Source organism: Balaenoptera borealis (assembly GCF_965194805.1).
Source record: "Balaenoptera borealis genome assembly, chromosome: 12".
NCBI lineage: Eukaryota > Metazoa > Chordata > Mammalia > Artiodactyla > Balaenopteridae > Balaenoptera > Balaenoptera borealis.
In genome coordinates this window covers 34,709,199-34,727,824 of record NC_138869.1, presented here as the reverse complement: position 1 = coordinate 34,727,824, position 18,626 = coordinate 34,709,199, and the positions used below count along the sequence as shown (strand labels likewise).

Genomic DNA, 18,626 nt, shown 5'->3' with positions numbered 1-18,626 from the left:
GGCCTGTCTGAGCTCATCAGGCCTGTGTTACAATTCAATACTGGGGCCACACTATTAAGTATTAAATCTTACATATATTGAAAGAAAAAAAGGTTTTTATTGAAATTAAATCCAATTTGTGGGGACTTTCCTGGTGGCGCACTGGTTAAGAATCCGCCTGCCAATGCAGGGGACACGGGTTTGAGCCCTGGTCCAGGAAGATCCCACATGCCTCGGAGCAAGTAAGCCCGTGTGCCACAACTACTGAGCCCACGAGCAGCAATGAAGACTCAACGAAGTCAAAAATAAATAAATAAAATAAATAAATTTATTAAAAAACCCCTCCAATTTGTGGATGCAATTAAGTTAGAAGAAGAAATAAAAAACATCCAGATTGGAAAGGAAGTAGAACTATCTCTATCTGCAATGCCATGATCTTGTATATAGAAAATCCAAAGGAATTCACAAAACACTATTAGAACTAATAAATGTTCAGCAAGGTTGCAAGATACAAAATCAATTTAAAAATCAATTGTATGGGGGGACCTTCAAGATGGCGTAGGAGTAAGATGTGAAATCACCTACCTCCCCACAAATACATAAAAAATACATCTACATGTGGAACAATTCCTACAGAACACCTACTAAATGTTGGCAGAAGACCTCAGACTTACCAAAAGGCAAGAAACTCCCCATGTACCTGGGTAGGGCAAAAGAAAAAAGAAAAAACAGAGACAAAAGAATAGGGATGGGACCTGCACCTCTGGGAGGGAGCTGTGAAGGAGGAAAGGTTTCCACACACTAGGAAGCCCCTTCACTGGCAGAGAAAGGGGGTGGTGGAGGGGGGAAGAAGCTTTGGAGCCACGGAGGAGAGCGCAGCAACAGGGGTGCAGAGGGCAAAGCGGAGAGATTCCCGCATAGAGGATCGGTGCTGAGTAGCACTCACCAGCCCAAGAGGCTTGTCTGCTCACCCACCAGTGGGTGGGGCTGAGGGCTGGGAGCTCAGGCTCCGGCTTCGGAGGTCAGATCCCAGGGAGAGGACTGGGATTGGCTGCGTGAACACAGCCTGAAGGGGGCTAGTGCGCCACGCCTAGCCAGGAGGGAGTCCGGGAAAAAGTCTGGAGCTGCCTAAGAGGCAAGAGACCATTGTTTTGGGGTGCACGAGGAGAGGGGATTCAGAGCACCGCCTAAACGAGCTCCAGAGATGGGTGCGAGCCACAGCTATTAGCGCAGACACCAGAGACAGGCATGAGATGCTAAGGCTGCTGCTGCTGCCACCAAGAAGCCTGTGTGTGAGCACAGGTCACTCTCCACACCTCCCCTCCCGGAGCCTGTGCAGCCCGCCACTGCCAGGGTCCCGTGATCCAGGGACAACTTCCACAGGAGAACACATGGTGTGCCTCAGGCTGTTGCAACGTCACGCTGGCCTCTGCCGCCGCAGGCTCACCCTGCAATCTGGACCCCTCCCTCCCCCCGGCCTGAGTGAGCCAGAGCCCCCTAATCAGCTGCTCCTTTAACCCTGTCCTGTCTGGGCGGGGGACAGACGCCCTCATGGAACCTGCATGCAGAGGCAGGGCCATATCCAAAGCTGAACCCCAGGAGCTGGGCAAACAAAGAGGAATGGAAATTTCTCCCAGCAGCCTCAGGAGCAGTGGATTAAATCTCCACAGTCATCTTGATGTACCCTGCATCTGTGGAATACCTGAATAGACAATGAATCATCCCAAAATTTAGGTGGTGGACTTTGGGAGCAACTGTAGAATTGGAGTTTGCTTTCTGCATCTAATTTGTTTCTGGTTTTATGTTTATCTTAGTTTAGTATTTAGAGCTTATTATCATTGGTAGATTTGTTTATTGATTTGGTTGCTCTCTTCCATTCATATATATATATATATATATATATATAGACATATATGTTTATCCTTTTTCTCTTTTTGTGAGTGTGTATGTGTATGCTTCTTCGTGTGATTTTGTCTGTATAGCTTTGCTTTTACCATTTGTCCTAGGGTTCTGTCTGTCTGTATTTTTTTTTTTTTAGTACAGTTTTTAGCGCTTGTTATCATTGGTGGATTTGGTTTTTGGTTTGGTTGCTCTCTTCTTTCTTTCTTTCAATATTTTATTTTAATAGCTTTATTTTATTTTAATTTATTATTTTTTCTTTCTTTCTTTCTTTTTCTCCCTTTTCTTCTGAGCCATGTGGCTGACAGGGTCTTTGTGCTCAGGCCGGGTGTCAGGCCTGAGGCTCTGATATGGGAGACCCGAGTTCAGGAAACTGGTCCACCAGAGACCTCTGGGCCCCATATAATATCAAACGGCAAAAGCTGTCCCAGAGATCTCCACCTCAATGCTAAGACCCAGATCTACTCAACGACCAGCAAGCTCCAGTGCTGGACACCCCATGCCAGTCAACTAGCAAGACAGGAACACAACCCAACCCATTAGCAGAGAGGCTGCCTAAAATCATAATAAGTTCATAGACACCCCAAAACACACTACCGGACGTGCTCCTGCCCACCAGAAAGACAAGATCCAACCTCATCCACCAGAACACAGGCACCAGTCCCCTCCACCAGGAAGCCTACACAACCCACTAAACAAACCTTACCCACTGGGGGCAGACACCAAAAAAAACGGAAACTACGAACCTGCAGCCTGCGAAAAGGAGACCCCAAACACAGTAAGTTAAGCAAAATGAGAAGACAGAGAAATACACAGCAGATGAAGGAGCAAGGTAAAAACCCACCAGACCAAACAAATGAAGATGAAATAGGCAGTCTACCTGAAAAAGAATTCAGAGTAATGATACTAAAGATGATCCAAAATCTTGGAAAGAGAATGGAGAAAATACAAGAAACGTTTAACAAGGATGTAGAAGAACTAGAGAGCAAACGAACAGTGATGAAAAACACAATAAATGAAATTAAAAATTCTCTAGAAAGAATCAGTAGCAGAATAACTGAGGCAGAAGAACGGATAAGTGACCTGGAAGATAAAATAGTGGAAATAACTACCACAGAGCAGAATAAAGAAAAAAGAATGAAAAGAATTGAGGACAGTCTCAGAGACCTCTGGGACAACATTAAACACACCAATATTTGAATTATGGGGGTCCCAGAAGAAGAAGAGAAAAGAAAAGGGACTGAGAAAATATTTGAACAGATTATAGTTGAAAACTTCCCTAATATGGGAAAGGAAATAATCAATCAAGTCCAGGAAGCACAGAGAGTCCCATACAGGATAAATGCAAGGAGAAACACGCCAAGACACATATTAATCAAACTATCAAAAATTAAATACAAAGACAAAAATATTAAAAAGCAACAAATAACATACAAGGGAATCCCCATAGGGTTAACAGCTGATCTTTCAGCAGAAACTCTGCAAGCCAAAAGGGAGTGCAGGACATATTTAAAGTGATGAAAGGGAAGAACCTACAACCAAGATTACTCTACCCAGCAAGGATCTCATTCAGATTCGAAGGAGAAATTAAAACCTTTACAGACAAGCAAAAGCTAAGAGAATTCAGCACCACCAAACCAGTTTTACAACAAATGCTAAAGAAACTTCTCTAGGCAGGAAACACAAGAGAAGGAAAAGACCTACAATAATAAACCCAAAACAATTAAGAAAATGGTAATAGGAACATACATATTGATAATTACCTTAAATGTAAATGGTTTAAATGCTCCAACCAAAAGACATAGACTGGCGGAATGGAAACAAAAACAAGACCCGTATATATGCTGTCTACAAGAGACCCACTTCAGACCTAGGGACACATACAGACTGAAAGTGAGGGGATGGAAAAAGATATTCCATGCAAGTGGAAATCAAAAGAAAGCTGGAGTAGCAATTCTCATATCAGACAAAATAGACTTTAAAACAAAGACTATTACAAGAGACAAAGGAAGGACACTACATAATGATCAAGGGATCAATCCAAGAAGAAGATATGACAATTGTAAATATTCATGCACCCAATATAGGAGCACCTCAATACATAAGGCAAATACTAACAGCCATAAAAGGGGAAATCGACAGTAACATAATCATAGTAGGGGACTTTAACACCCCACTTTCACCAAAGGACAGATCATCCAAAACGAAAATAAATAAGGAAACACAAGCTTTAAATGATACATTAAACAAGATGGACTTAATTGATATTTATAGGACATTCCAGCCAAAAACAACGAATACACTTTCTTCTCAAGTGCTCATGGAACATTCTCCAGGATAGATCATATCTTGGGTCACAAATCAAGCCTTGGTAAATTTAAGAAAATTGAAATTGTATCAAGTATCTTTTCCGACCACAATGCTATGAGACTAGATATCAATTACAGGAAAAAATCTGTAAGAAATACAAACACATGGAGGCTAAACAACACACTACTTAATAACCAAGAGATCACTGAAGAAATCAAAGAGGAAATCAAAAAATACCTAGAAACAAATGACAATGAAAACACAACAACCCAAAACCTATGGGATGCAGCAAACGCAGTTCTAAGAGGGAAGTTTATAGCTATACAAGCCTACCTTAAGAAACAGGAAACATCTCAAATAAACAACCTAACCTTACACCTAAAGCAATTAGAGAAAGAAGAACAAAAAAACCCCAAAGTTAGCAGAAGGAAAGAAATCATAAAGATCAGATCAGAAATAAATGAAAAAGAAAGGAAGGAAATGATAGCAAAGATCAATAAAACTAAAAGCTGGTTCTTTGAGAAGATAAAGAAAATTGATAAACCATTAGTCAGACTCATCAAGAAAAAAAGGGAGAAGACTCAAATCAAGAGAATTAGAAATGAAAAAGGAGAAGTAACAACTGACACTGCAGAAATACAAAGGATCATGAGAGATTACTACAAGCAACTATATGCCAATAAAATGGACAACCTGGAAGAAATGGACAAATTCTTACAAAAGCACAACCTTCCGAGACTGAACCAGGAAGAAACAGAAAATATGAACAGACCAATCACAAGCACTGAAATTGAAACTGTGATTAAAAATCTTCCAACAAACAAAAGCCCAGGACCAGATGGCTTCACAGGCGAATTCTATCAAACATTTAGGGAAGAGCTAACACTTATCCTTCTCAAACTCTTCCAAAATATAGCAGAGGGAGGAACACTCCCAAACTCATTCTACGAGGCCACCATCACTCTGATACCAAAACCAGACAAAGATGTCACAAAGAAAGAAAACTACAGGTCAATATCACTGATGAACACAGATGCAAAAATCCTCAACAAAATACTAGCAAACAGAATCCAACAGCACATTAAAAGGATCATACATTACGATCAAGTGGGGTTTATCCCAGGAATGCAAGGATTCTTCAGTACACGCAAATCAATCAACGTGATACACTATATTAACAAACTGAAGGAGAAAAACCATATGATCATCTCAATAGATGCAGAGAAAGCTTTTGACAAAATTCAACACCGCTTTATGATAAAAACCCTCCAGAAAGTAGGCATAGAGGGAACTTTCCTCAACATAATAAAGGCCATATATGACAAACCCACAGCCAACATTGTCCTCAATGGTGAAAAACTGAAACCATTTCCACTAAGATCAGGAACAAGACAAGGTTGCCCACTCTCACCACTATTATTCAACATAGTTTTGGAAGTTTTAGCCACAGCAATCAGAGAAGAAAAAAAAATAAAAGGAATCCAAATTGGAAAAGAAGAAGTAAAGCTGTCACTGTTTGCAGATGACATGATACTATACATAGAGAATTCTAAAAATGCCACCAGAAAACTACTATAGCTAATCAATGAATTTGGTAAAGTTGCAGGATACAAAATTAATGCACAGAAATCTCTTGCATTCCTATACACTAATGATGAAAAATCTGAAAGAGAAATTAAGGAAACACTCCCATTTACCATTGCAACAAAAAGAATAAAATACCTAGGAATAAACCTACCTAGGGAAACAAAAGACCTGTATGCAGGAAACTATAAGACCCTGATGAAAGAAATTAAAGATGATACCAAGAGATGGAGAGATATACCATGTTCTTGGATTGGAAGAATCAACATTGTGAAAATGACTATACTACCCAAAGCAATCTACAGATTCAATGTAATCCCTAACAAATTACCAATGGCATTTTTTACGGAAGTAGAACAAATAATCTTAAAATTCGTATGGAGACACAAAAGACCCCGAATAGCCAAAGCAGTCTTGAGGGAAAAAAACGGAGTGGGAGGAATCAGACTCCTGACTTCAGACTACACTACAAAGCTACAGTAATAAAGACAATATGGTACTGGCACAAAAGCAGAAACTTAGATCAATGGAACAAGAGAAAAAGCCCAGAGATAAACCCACGCTCATATGGTCAACTAAACTATGACAAAGGAGGCAAGGATACACAATGGAGAAAAGACAGTCTCTTCAATAAGTGGTGCTGGGAAAACTGGACAGCTACATGTAAAAGAATGAAATTAGAACACTCCCTAACACCATACACAAAAACAAACTCAAAATGGGTTCGAGACCTAAATGTAAGACCGGACAGTATGAAACTTAGAGGAAAACATAAGAAGAACACTCTTTGCCATAGATCACAGCAAGATCTTTTTTGATCCACCTCCTAGAATAATGGAAATAAAAACAAATATAAACAAACGGGACCTAATGAAACTTCAAAGCTTTTGCACAGCAAAGGAAACCATAAACAAGACAAAAACACAACCCTCAGAATGGGAGAAAATATTTGCAAATGAATCAACGGACAAAGGATTAATCTCCAAAATATATAAACAGCTTATGCAGCTCAATATTAAAGAAACAAACGACCCAATGCAAAAATGGGCAGGAGACCTAAATAGACATTTCTCCAAAGAAGACATACAGATGGCCAAGAAGCACATGAAAAGCTGCTCAACATCACTAATTATTAGAGAAATGCAAATCAAAACTACAATGAGGTATCACCTCACACCAGTTAGAATGGGCATCATTAGAAAATCTACAAACAACAAATGCTGCAGAGGGTGTGGAGAAAAGGGAACCCTCTTGCACTGTTGGTGGGAATGTAAATTGATACAGCCACTATGGAGAACAGTATGGAGGTTCCTTAAAAAACTAAAAATAGAATTACCATATGACCCAGCAATCCCACTACTGGGCATATACCCAGAGAAAACCATAATTCAAAAAGACACATGCAACCCAATGTTCATTGCAGCACTATTTACAATAGCCAGGTCATGGAAGCAACCTACATGCCCACTGACAGACGAATGGATAAAGAAGATGTGGTACATATATACAATGGACTATTACTCAGCCATAAAAAGGAACGAAATTGGGTCATTTGTTGAGACGTGGATGGATCTAGAGACTGTCATACAGAGTGAAGTAAGTCAGAAAGAGAAAAAGAAATATCGTATATTAACACATGTATGTGGAACCTAGAAAAATGGTACAGATGAACCAGTTTGTAGGGCAGAAGTTGAGACACAGATGTAGAGAACAAACGTATGGACACCAAGGGGGGAAGCCGCAGGGGGGTGGGGATGGTGGTGTGATGAATTGGGGGATTGGGATTGACATGTATACACTGATGTGTATAAAACTGACGAATAATAAGAACCTGCTGTATAAAAAAAGAAATAAAATACAATTCAAAAATTCAAAAAAAAAAGATAATAGAAAATATCAGTCAAACTAAGAGCTGGTTCTTTGAAAAGATAAACAAAATGGACAAACCTTTAGCTAAACTCACTAAGAAAAAAAGACAGTAGGCTGTGATAAATAACATAAGAAATGAAAGAGGATAAATAACAGATACCACAGAAAGACAAAGGATTAAAAGAGAATATTATGAACAACAAATTAGACATATTATGCCGACAAATTAGACAACCTAAAAAATGGACAAACTCTTAGATTCATACAACCTTCCACGACTGAATCATGGAGAAACAGAAAATCTGAATAGACTGATCACTAATAAAAAGATTGAAACATTAATCAAAAACCTCCCCAAAACAAAAGTTCAGGACCAGATGGCTTCACAGGTGAACTCTACCAAATATTCAAAGAAGATTTAATACCTATTCTTTTCAAACTCTTCAAAAAATTAAAGAGGAAGGAATGATTGCTAACTCATTTTACGAGGCCAACATTACCCTTATGCCAAAACCAGGCAAACTCAACACAACAAAAGAAAATTACAGACCAATATCTTTGATGAACATAGATGCAAAAATCGTCAACAAAATATTAGTAAACCAAATACAGAAATACATTAAAAGGATCATATTCCATGATAAAGTGGGGCTTATTCCAGGGATGCAAATTGGCTCAACATTCACAAGTAAATAAATAGGATATACCACATTAATAAAACAAAGGATAAAAAGCATATGGTCATCTCAGTCGATGCAGAAAAAGCATCTGACCAGATTCAACACCCATTTCTGATAAAAACTCTCAATAAAATAGGTATAGAAAGAACGTACTTCAACATAATACAAGTCATATATGACAAACTAACAGCTAACATCACACTCAATGGTGAAAAATTGAAAGCTATCCCTCTAAAATCAGGAAAAAGACAAGGATGTGCAAGGATGCACACTCTCACCACTCTTATTCAACACAGTAGTGGAAGTCCTAGCCAGAGCAATTAGGCAATAAAAAGAGAGAAAAGGCATTCCAGTTGGAAAGGAAGAAGTAAAACTGTCACTATTTGCAGACGACATGATTTTATATGGAGAGAATCCTTAAGACTCCATCAAAAAAACATTAGAAATAATAAATACGGTATAGTTGCAGGGTACAAAATCAACATACAAAAAAATCTGTTGCATTTCTGTATGCTAACAATGAGCTATAAGAAAGAAAAATTAAGAAAACAATCCCAATGACAATCACAACAAAAAGAATAAAATACCTAGGAATAAATTTAAACAAGGAGGTGAAAGACCTGCAAACTATAAGACATTGTTGAAAGAAGTTGAAGACACAAATAAATGGAAAGATATTCCGTGCTCATGAATTGGAAGAATTAACATACGGACATTAAAATGTCCATATTACCTAAAGCAATCTACAGAGTCAATGCAATCCCTATCAAAATCCCAAGGAATAAAAAATAAATAAAATAAAGAAATATTAGTTGATGGTAATGATGTGTCTATTATCTGCACTAGGTAATCCACTCTAACACGCTTAGAATATAATTGAACCAAAATTTTACACTGTAACACACACAGAATACTTAGGACATGACAAATTAAAAAAAGCTTTAATGCTTAAAAAAAAGGAATATAAGTGTCATTTGTTCTGCATAGCCTCATTTGTTCTCTAGTTTCTAAGGGCAGCTATGGGGGAATTGAGGGAAGAAAAGTACTCACACAGGAAGGAAAAAAATCAATCTGATGGACATGAATATAGCCACCAAACTATCCTAGGGATTTATTCAACGACACTGCTTTACTGTAAACCTTCACTCATATCATTTATTATTTGGGGAACGGCTGCAAAGAGACCAGAAAGTGAATAGAATAACGATGTTTTTATGTCTCCTAATGTAGATTGTTATCGAAAATCTATCAATTTTACTGGTAAACCTTTGGCTCAAAAATAAGATCTTCATTTATAACTTGCAGGCAGTGATAACTCAAATTATGAGAAGTAACTGGGAAATAAAAAATAACTATCATGATAATTATCTTTCTCATTAAAAACATGAGGCATTCTGTAATCGTTGGGATGTGCAAGATACTCTTTAACATCCGCTGCTACTGAGCTAAAACACATCTAAACAGGAAAGAAAATACATTACTGAGTGTTACTCTTGCACTGTTGGTGGGAATGTAAATTGATACAGCCACTATGCAGAACAGTATGGAGGTTCCTTAAAAAGCTAAAAATAGAACTACCATACGACCCAGCAATCCCACTACTGGGCATATATCCTGAGAAAACCATAATTCAGAAAGAGTCATGTACCACAATGTTCATTGCAGATCTATTTACAATAGCCAGGACATGGAAGCAACCTAAGTGTCCATTGACAGATGAATGGATAAAGAAGATGTGGCACATATATACAATGGACTACTACTCTGCCATAAAAAGATACGAAATTGAGTTACTTGTAGTGAGGTGGATGGACCTGGAGTCTGTCATACAGAGTGAAGTAAGTCAGAAAGAGAAAAACAAATACCGCATGCTAACACATATATATGGAATCTAAGGGAAAAAAAAAGGTTATGAAGAACCTATGGGCAGGACAGGAATAAAGATGCACATGTAGAGAATGGACGTGAGGACACAGGGCGGGGGAAGGGTAAGCTGGAACGAAGTGAGAGACTGGCATGGACATATATACACTACCAAATGTAAAATAGATAGCTAGTGGGAAGCAGCCGCATAGCACAGGGAGATCAGCTGGGTGCTTTGTGACCACCTAGAGAGGTGGGATGGGGAGGGTGGGAGGGAGACACAAGAGGGAGGAGATATGGGGATATATGTATATGTATAGCTGATTCACTTTGTTATAAAGCAGAAACTAACACACCATTGTAAAGCAATTATACTCCAATAAAGATGTTAAAAAAAAAAAAGAAAATACATTACTGATCACCCAAATGATGAAAAATAGATACTGCTGCAAACATGTGCAAAGTGGAACAGAACAGAACACAGCAGGATGTATTGCCCACACATGTAAACCAGAATGAAACCACTTACAGATACTTCAGGAATCGGTTTCAACTTCTCCCCTGACATTTCCTGTAGGGAGACGTTGTATATTGAAGATGACACTTGATGGGCTGGTAGGTCCTTTGCTTTGATAACAGGACCTGGAATTTTTGGAGAGGATTCACTCCTTCTTCCAGGGGGAGAAAGGCATGGTGTAGGCACCAAACTCGTTTCAAAGTCTTTTTTATCTATCTGCTTCGCCAAGGAATTCTGGTTTTCTGATGCTCCTGCTTCTGTGTAGGCATTTTTTAGATATCCTTTACTTGTCCACCTCGCAGTCTTCCCCAGCACGCTCTCTAATGTTAACTGAGTTAACCTTGGAGGACTAGTCGTTGGGTCGGTTGAACCCTGGACACTGTGGTTACCCTACACAGAGGAACAAAGTGAAATCATTTTGAGCTGAAACTTGTGGTGAATAAGTTACTGAGTACAAGTTCTTAACAAGTTCATGTATTCTCTGAATAAAGCAAAGTACACATACATATACTTTTATATATATATACTATTTTATTCTGCAATAAAAAAATAAACTAAAAACAGCAATGCAAACAGGCATAAATCATTTGCTAAGATGCCCCGCTATGTTTGCCTCTGGTCTTGGTAAAGCATGTTTTTTACCACTGAGTAACAAGAGTACATTTAGGAAATAGTCGCTCAAATATATTCATTCCAAAGAACGTATGAAAAAGAAGAGGATCCATAAGAAGTTACCTAAAACTTAGGAATTGTATACTTCGGCTTCCTGATAAGCTAACTCCATGAGAAGAGAAAGAACTGGAACTTACAGAATTTACCTTATTTATGTAGGGAAATGCTACTTTAAAAACAAGCTGGCCTATCAAAGTATTTTTGCCTTATATTTTTGTACGAAAGTTTTACTGTTCAAGAGCAATAGATAATAGAGCATGTTTTGTGAAATATTTTTCTTACGTGAAAATTTCAATTATAGAAAGTATTTTTCCACAAGACATGAACCTCACCAAATATAATTATTTGGAAAGCTGAAAATAAAAGCTAGAAACATTTTACTAATGTACAGTTCTGGAATTACCCCTAAAAATTTTAATTTTTAAAATCTGAGAAAGGAGAAATTACAAACAAAAAAATCAATGGCCATGATGGTAAATAAGGAAAAAGAGAAACACAGTGTTATTTCAGTTGGTAGATTTTTTTCTGCTATAAAACAATAAATTTAAAGAAAAAACTAGTGTGATAATTGCTTATACTTGTCATGAGTTTTTCTAACTTGTCTTACCTGTTTAAATATATAATAAACAAACAGAACAGAAAAAAATCAATAAAAGCAGAGTACATTTAAAGACATTATTTGATGTCTGAGACTGTACTATCTTACTTTCTGTTTCAGTAAGCTATTCCACTATCCTTTCATTTATAGCCATACAGAACCAAACATCTGGTTATTCCCCAAATTTGGCATTTTTAAATAAAATATTTGAATGACTGAACTGTTCAGCTTCTTCCTGAATGTTTGGTCATCATACACCTCAAGATACAGATCACCATCTAAGGTGAAATTTCCATTTCAGTAGAAGTGAAGTATGTGTAACGGTGAGAGAGCCTGCTTTACGTTGGGCACAAGACAAGAGAGGAATTTATCAAACCTTTTAATTAGAAGGGATCTATCTGTCTGTGTATCTGTCATTGTTCTGCCTCTCTTCCTTTCTTCCTCATTACGGGCTACGTATTGCTCTATGTGCTGCAGATGCTAGGAATATAATGGTAGGCCAGAAGTTAACCCCTGCCATCCAGGGACTTTATCCCAAAGACAACAAGGGGTCACTGAGTGATTTGATGCAGGAGAAGAATGTCATGATGGCACAAAATAGAAGGTATGGGAATGAGTTTGTGTGGATAGTGTTTGTGGTGTGTCTGAAGTGTCTGTGGAGATAGTAGTAAGGGAGGCCAATTAGGAGACTATGAAATTGGAATGATTAGAAATGCTGAGGTGACTTGCGTTAATTCAGTGGTGGTGATGATGGAGGCTGGACTGATTTGAGAGTTCTGTAGAAGGCAGAGTATGTTGTACTTAGTGACTCTGGAAAGCTTTTACACGGAGTCTGCAATCCTTAACCCTAGTCATGTTATGATTTTCCTTTCTTATGGAAAGCAGTTGGGATTATCAGACAACTGTGGTCTCAAGAAAGGTACACTTGGGTGTAAGAACCTCTCCTAAGAAATAGCTTGCCTATCTGTAGTAAAGAAAGAATTGCAGAGTGTCTAAGGATCTTTTACAAACATTTCTTCTTGGTATTCATTCTGGGCCTTATTTTCTTTGTCTATGCTGGCTTGATCTTCTGATACGTATATTTCTTTATAAATGATGGAGAAATTTATTATTCAGAGTCCCAGATAGGGGAAAGAAAAGATGGTGATTGGGTGTCAATCCATGGGACCTTAGTTTATGTCCCAAGTGGAAAAATAAGAGAGGTAAGAATATTTCCGCCCTTGTGACAGTACCGCGAGGCCTGAGCTGCAGGCACTGAGCAACTCTCTCTTTGCTGTACATTTACTGAGTGAGCTTGTCCTTCACCACATCCTGGGAACCCTGAGGATGTTCACATGACTGAAGAACTCTGCCTTCAGGCAGAAAACTGGAAAGAGTGCAAGAGACCTGAAAAATGCCTAGTGTTCTGAATTACTAGGTAATGGAGTGGTGACTCTTGCAATTTTTGTTTCACAGAGACAAAAAGAGAATAAAAGCTTAGCCAATTTTCTAAAGAAAGGTAAAAAGAAAACAGAACAAACATCTTCCAGGCCTTGGTTTTAAGAAGGTACTGGTGGAACTAGGATAGATTTTTAAAATTCAGTCTGGTTGCTAGACAGTGTTATATCTTCTCCAACTTAAAAAAAAAAATTCCAGTTTAATTTCCTATAATTGTTATATACAATTGACAATGGGATTTCTGTGACCAGAATACCCTCTACTTATTCGTTTCCATCATATTTTCACAGTAAAAAATAAGGCACATGTACGGTGGATTTAAAACAGATTGTCCCTAAAAACAGGCTGGCTAAGGGGAAAAGGTATAGTTATAACTCTTTGGACCAGAATCTCTGGATCACTCTGGGATTCCATTTTGTATATGATATAAGTAGAAATTAGGAGCTTTTGCAATAAACATTAGTTCAATAAATAGTTATTAAGCTCCTACTATGTGTAAGGTATTTTCTAGGGACTATATAAGATACACAGGTAAGAAGAAAAAGGACACTGCCCTCGAGAGGCATAAAGTCTAATAGCAGAGAGATAGATATCTACAAAAGTAATAATTTCATAAGGTAGAAGGCAGTAAATTTCATTTAAAAGTTTCAGATGTACTATTATGAGGATTTAGAAGAATGCATGGACAGCCTGATGTTTGCTAGATCATTTAAAAAAAAACTTTAAAAATCAATACATTTGATAAGAAGTGTATTTTTTCCACCTGTAAGTGGATCAGAGCACTTTTCTTCCTTCTGTAAGTTTACTCAGGTGTATTTCTTTTTGCTTGGCATGAGCAGTGATTATATACAAAGAACTATTCATGAGTATGTACAGGGACATTTACCTCCCATTTTCCTAAGATATACCCTGGTTTGGAGATGGGTCAAGAAATGGTCAGATTGAGCTGTGTTCCCTAATAGGTATTCATTCTCTTTGTAGTATTGCATTTCCACAGTAATATGCTTCTATGCTATTTTAAATATATGGAAAAGACAAATAACTGGAGAATCTGTACAGAGTACAAAAGGCTTGCCTATTTTGGCTGCCCCAGAACCACTAATTCTGGTCTATCCCAGATTTTTAAAGGGGAATTAGGATAAATGGGAAAGGCAAGACAATATACGAGACTAATAGGTTGATTTGAGTTGTGTCAGCTTCTATTTTAGAGAGGAAATAAATGGAGAATAAAAAATAGTATAGTATTTACTAGTAGTGGTGCACTGGCAAAACCTTCCTCCTTTCTTTAGTAATGCTTCTGACTTACTAAAATAGATGATATAGGTATAGATGACATTTATTGCTTTCACATATGTAACACATGTGGGCTTGACATGTCTGTATTAATTTTATACTAAATAACATATACATTTGTTACATGCATAATAAGTTTACTATAATCTGATTGAAAAATAACCACTTTTCCCCCTTTGGTTTATCATTTAGCTACTGAAAACCTGCAGAGCAATTCAATATAATTTGTCAGAGTAGTAAAGAATTTGTTACGCTGTTTTCATATTCCAATCATCTGTTCATCTGTTTCTCAGAAGAACAAATACAAAATGTTTTTGATTTAACTTAATATATTTTTTTTAAAAGTCCAAATCTCTTGAACTGTTTGTCTTCTGGGCTCAGAAACATTTGTTTGTTAAATATTCAATCACGCCCCAGTGCCAGGAACATCAATAGAGTTTGTCTGATTAACTGTAGCACAGCATATGTACGCCGAAGATGAGAATGATTTCCCCAAGGACCCAGCACTTCCTCTGTTGAACTATGTTTCTTAAAAGGACATGCAGATGGGCACTTGGACAATAATTTTTGGATGTGCAAAACGAATAGCTCTTGCTGAGTTGTAATTTTAAAAAGATAATTTTAATGACTCAGGAGGGCCACCTACTTGGAGATGGGACCCAGGCTCTTTGTATTACAACTTTAATGTTGAGTGAGTCAGGACAGAACTCTATTTTAGCCTTTGTAAAAAGTGGATGATCATGTTTATTTATATTTCAATTGATTTTTAATTCAGTCCACCAGGAAAAGAATCTACATAACATTCTTAAAAGTCCTGAACAAAACACATCTGCAATATTCCACACACACTTTTGATGGCAGTTTTGAATTTGTAATTGAGATAGAGTCAGCAGGAGTTTTACGTTTGTCCAACGTTTTAGTGATTAAATGTGCGAACTGACAGACCTTTTAGTTGAACAACAGCACTAGCGGACAATAGAGACGATACACGTATATACTTCGGTTGTCAACTAAAGAGCAAAATTATTTGCACAAATATAGCTAAAGATATTAGTCATAACAGAATGAAAAAATCATTTCTTCTTTGATGATAGCAAGATTGACCATTCAAATGTATCTTAAATGTTTTCACTAACAACCATCCCCAAGGAGTATTTCTAACTTCTACCTCTTGAATTTAATAGGAAACTAGTTAAATAATACCAAATAAAATGAAAGGAAGATGTGACTGTTTCTAACAAGTAACTAATTCGCAGCATGCTTGACATTACAAGGACTTGGGCAAATTACTTTTGTAAACATCTTTACCTGTAGCCAATGATGCCTCACAGACAAATCATAGCAGAAGTTACAGGGACTGTACTGGATGGGTAAACATCATCATGTGAATATTTGGGGAAAATGATGAGACTCCTTTAATTGTTCAAGACAGAAACATATTTTCCTTATAAGTTAGACTTCATGCTCTTTAACTGATAAAACAAAGGTCTCTTGTGAAAACTCCTATCTATAACCAAATATATACTTATCTGCAAATATTGATCTTTAAGCAAAAGTTGTATGACATTATTCTAAGGAGACAAGAGTTTTATAACCTTCTCTTCCTGCCTATAACAATGAAGGGCCAAGTTACAGGAACCAACTTTTTCAGGGAAGAAGAAAGCTTCAAAAGATAACAATAAAGATATGTAGATGTGAACATCCTAAAATAATTACTCACATAAAAATAAATATTAAATTTGCCTGGTAGGTTTAGAGAGTATGTTATGTTGTAATTCATGATATACAGAAATACAAATGCAAGCAATACATTCAAAATAGAATTCTTCCATTTTTTTCAAACAAATTGACTTGTAAAGTTTTTTAAAGGCTACACAGAAATATAACTAGCCTCATGTGGAGTAAATACCATTTCTATTGTATGTATGTAAATGTGTGTGAGAATGTTATTCAGAATTACTAGTCAAGCATGTAGGGGTGAGTGGAAAACAAAAATGAAATGAAATAGTTTAACTACTGAGTGCTAAAAAAACCCTTGAAAGCAACAATACCAGGAAAGCTGAGAGGAAGGACTAAAATGGTCCTTTTAATCTGTTTGTAAATTTGTTTTATAGGTCTTAACAGAGTTAGATGAAGAGAAGATCTAGAAGCCTCCTAGCTAATTTGAACACTATAAGTAGTCAGTCCACATAATTCATGTCCAAATATGGATAATTTTTTGGCTCAAATGTTCTAGTTTGGACTGTTACGTAAGAAAAACTACCTAGCTTTGCAACTATCTACTTTAGTATCTGATACATAGATAGAGTTTGGAAAAAATGACTATATTTCTAGAATCCACCAGAGGGCAGACAGCAGAAGCAAGAACTACAATCCTGCAGCCTGTGGAACAAAAACCACATTCACAGAAAGATAGACAAGATGAAAAGGCAGAGGGCTATTTATCAGATGAAGGAACAAGATAAAACCCCAGAAAAACAACTAAATGAAGTGGCGATAGGCAACCTTCCAGAAAAAGAATTCAGAATAATGATAGTGAAGATGATCCAGGACCTCGGAAAAAGAATGGAGGCAAAGATTGAGAAGATGCAAGAAATGTTTAACAAAGACCTAGAAGAACTAAAGAACAAACACCTAGAAGAATTAAAGAACAAACAGAGATGAACAATATAATAACTGAAATGAAATGCAATCCCTATCAAATTACCAATGGCATTTTTTACAGAACTAGAACAAAAAATCTTAAAATTTTGTATGGAGACACAAAAGACCCCGAATAGCCAAAGCAGTTTTGAGGGAAAAAAACGGAGCTAGAGGATTCAGGCTCCCGGACTTCAGACTATACTACAAAGCCACAATAATCAAGACAATATGGTACTGGCACAAAAACAGAAATATAGATCAATGGAACAGGATAGAAAGCCCAGAGATAAACCCACGCACCTATGGTCAACTAATCTATGACAAAGGAGGCAAGGATATACAATGGAGGAAAGACAGTCTCTTTAATAAGTGGTGCTGGGAAAACTGGACAGCTACATGTAAAAGAATGAAAATAGAACAGTCCCTAACACCATACACAAAAGTAAACTCAAAATGGATTAGAGACCTAAATGTAAGACCGGACACTATAAAACTCTTAGAGGAAAACTTAGGAAGAACACTCTTTGACATAAATCACAGCAAGATGTTTTTTGATCCACCTCCTAGAATAATGGAAATAAAAACAAATATAAACAAATGGGACCTAATGAAACTTAAAAGTTTTTGCACAGCAAAGGAAACTACAAACAAGACGAAAAGACAACCCTCAGAATAGGAGAAAATATTTGCACATGAATCAACAGACAAAGGATTAATCTCCAAAATATATAAACAGCTCAGGCAGCTCAATATCAAAAAAACAAACAACCCAATGCAAAAATGGGCAGAAGACCTAAATAGACATTTCTCCGAAGATATACAGATAGCCAAGAAGCACATGAAAAGCTGCTCAACATCACTAATTATTAGAGAAATGCAAATCAGAACTACAATGAGGTATCACCTCACACCAGTTAGAATAGGTATCATTAGAAAATCTACAAACAACAAATGCTGGAGAGGGTGTGGAGAAAAGGGAACCCTCTTGAACTGCTGGTGGGAATGTAAATTGATACAGCCACTATGGAGAACAGTATGGAGGTTCCTTAAAAAACTAAAAATAGAATTACCATATGACCCAGCAATCCCACTACTGGGCATATACCCTGAGAAATCCATAATTCAAAAAGACACATGCACCCCAATGTTCACTGCAGCACTATTTACAATAGCCAGGACATGGAAGCAACCTAAATGCCCATCGACAGATGAACAGATAAAGATGATATGGTACATATATACAATGGAATATTACTCAGCCATAAAGAGGAACGAAATTGGG

General features: G+C 37.2%; 1 protein-coding gene across 21 annotated transcripts in view; it reads right to left on the bottom strand.

Moving 5' to 3' along the window:
* The window catches only part of CFAP20DC (CFAP20 domain containing), a 290,901-nt gene that overhangs the window by 97,107 nt on the left and 175,168 nt on the right, over nucleotides 1-18,626 (bottom strand). For 19 of the 21 annotated variants that reach the window (XR_014232111.1, XR_014232112.1, XR_014232113.1 and 16 more), the window contains one exon: nucleotides 10,714-11,091. The exons of the other annotated variants lie outside the window; for them this stretch is intronic. Coding sequence is in view for 16 of the 19 variants with exons in the window: in XM_082344685.1 (XP_082200811.1) it covers nucleotides 10,714-11,091 (378 nt within the window). In the remaining 3 variants the exon portion in view is untranslated. The remainder of the gene's footprint in view (nucleotides 1-10,713; nucleotides 11,092-18,626) is intronic. 21 annotated transcript variants of the gene reach the window in all.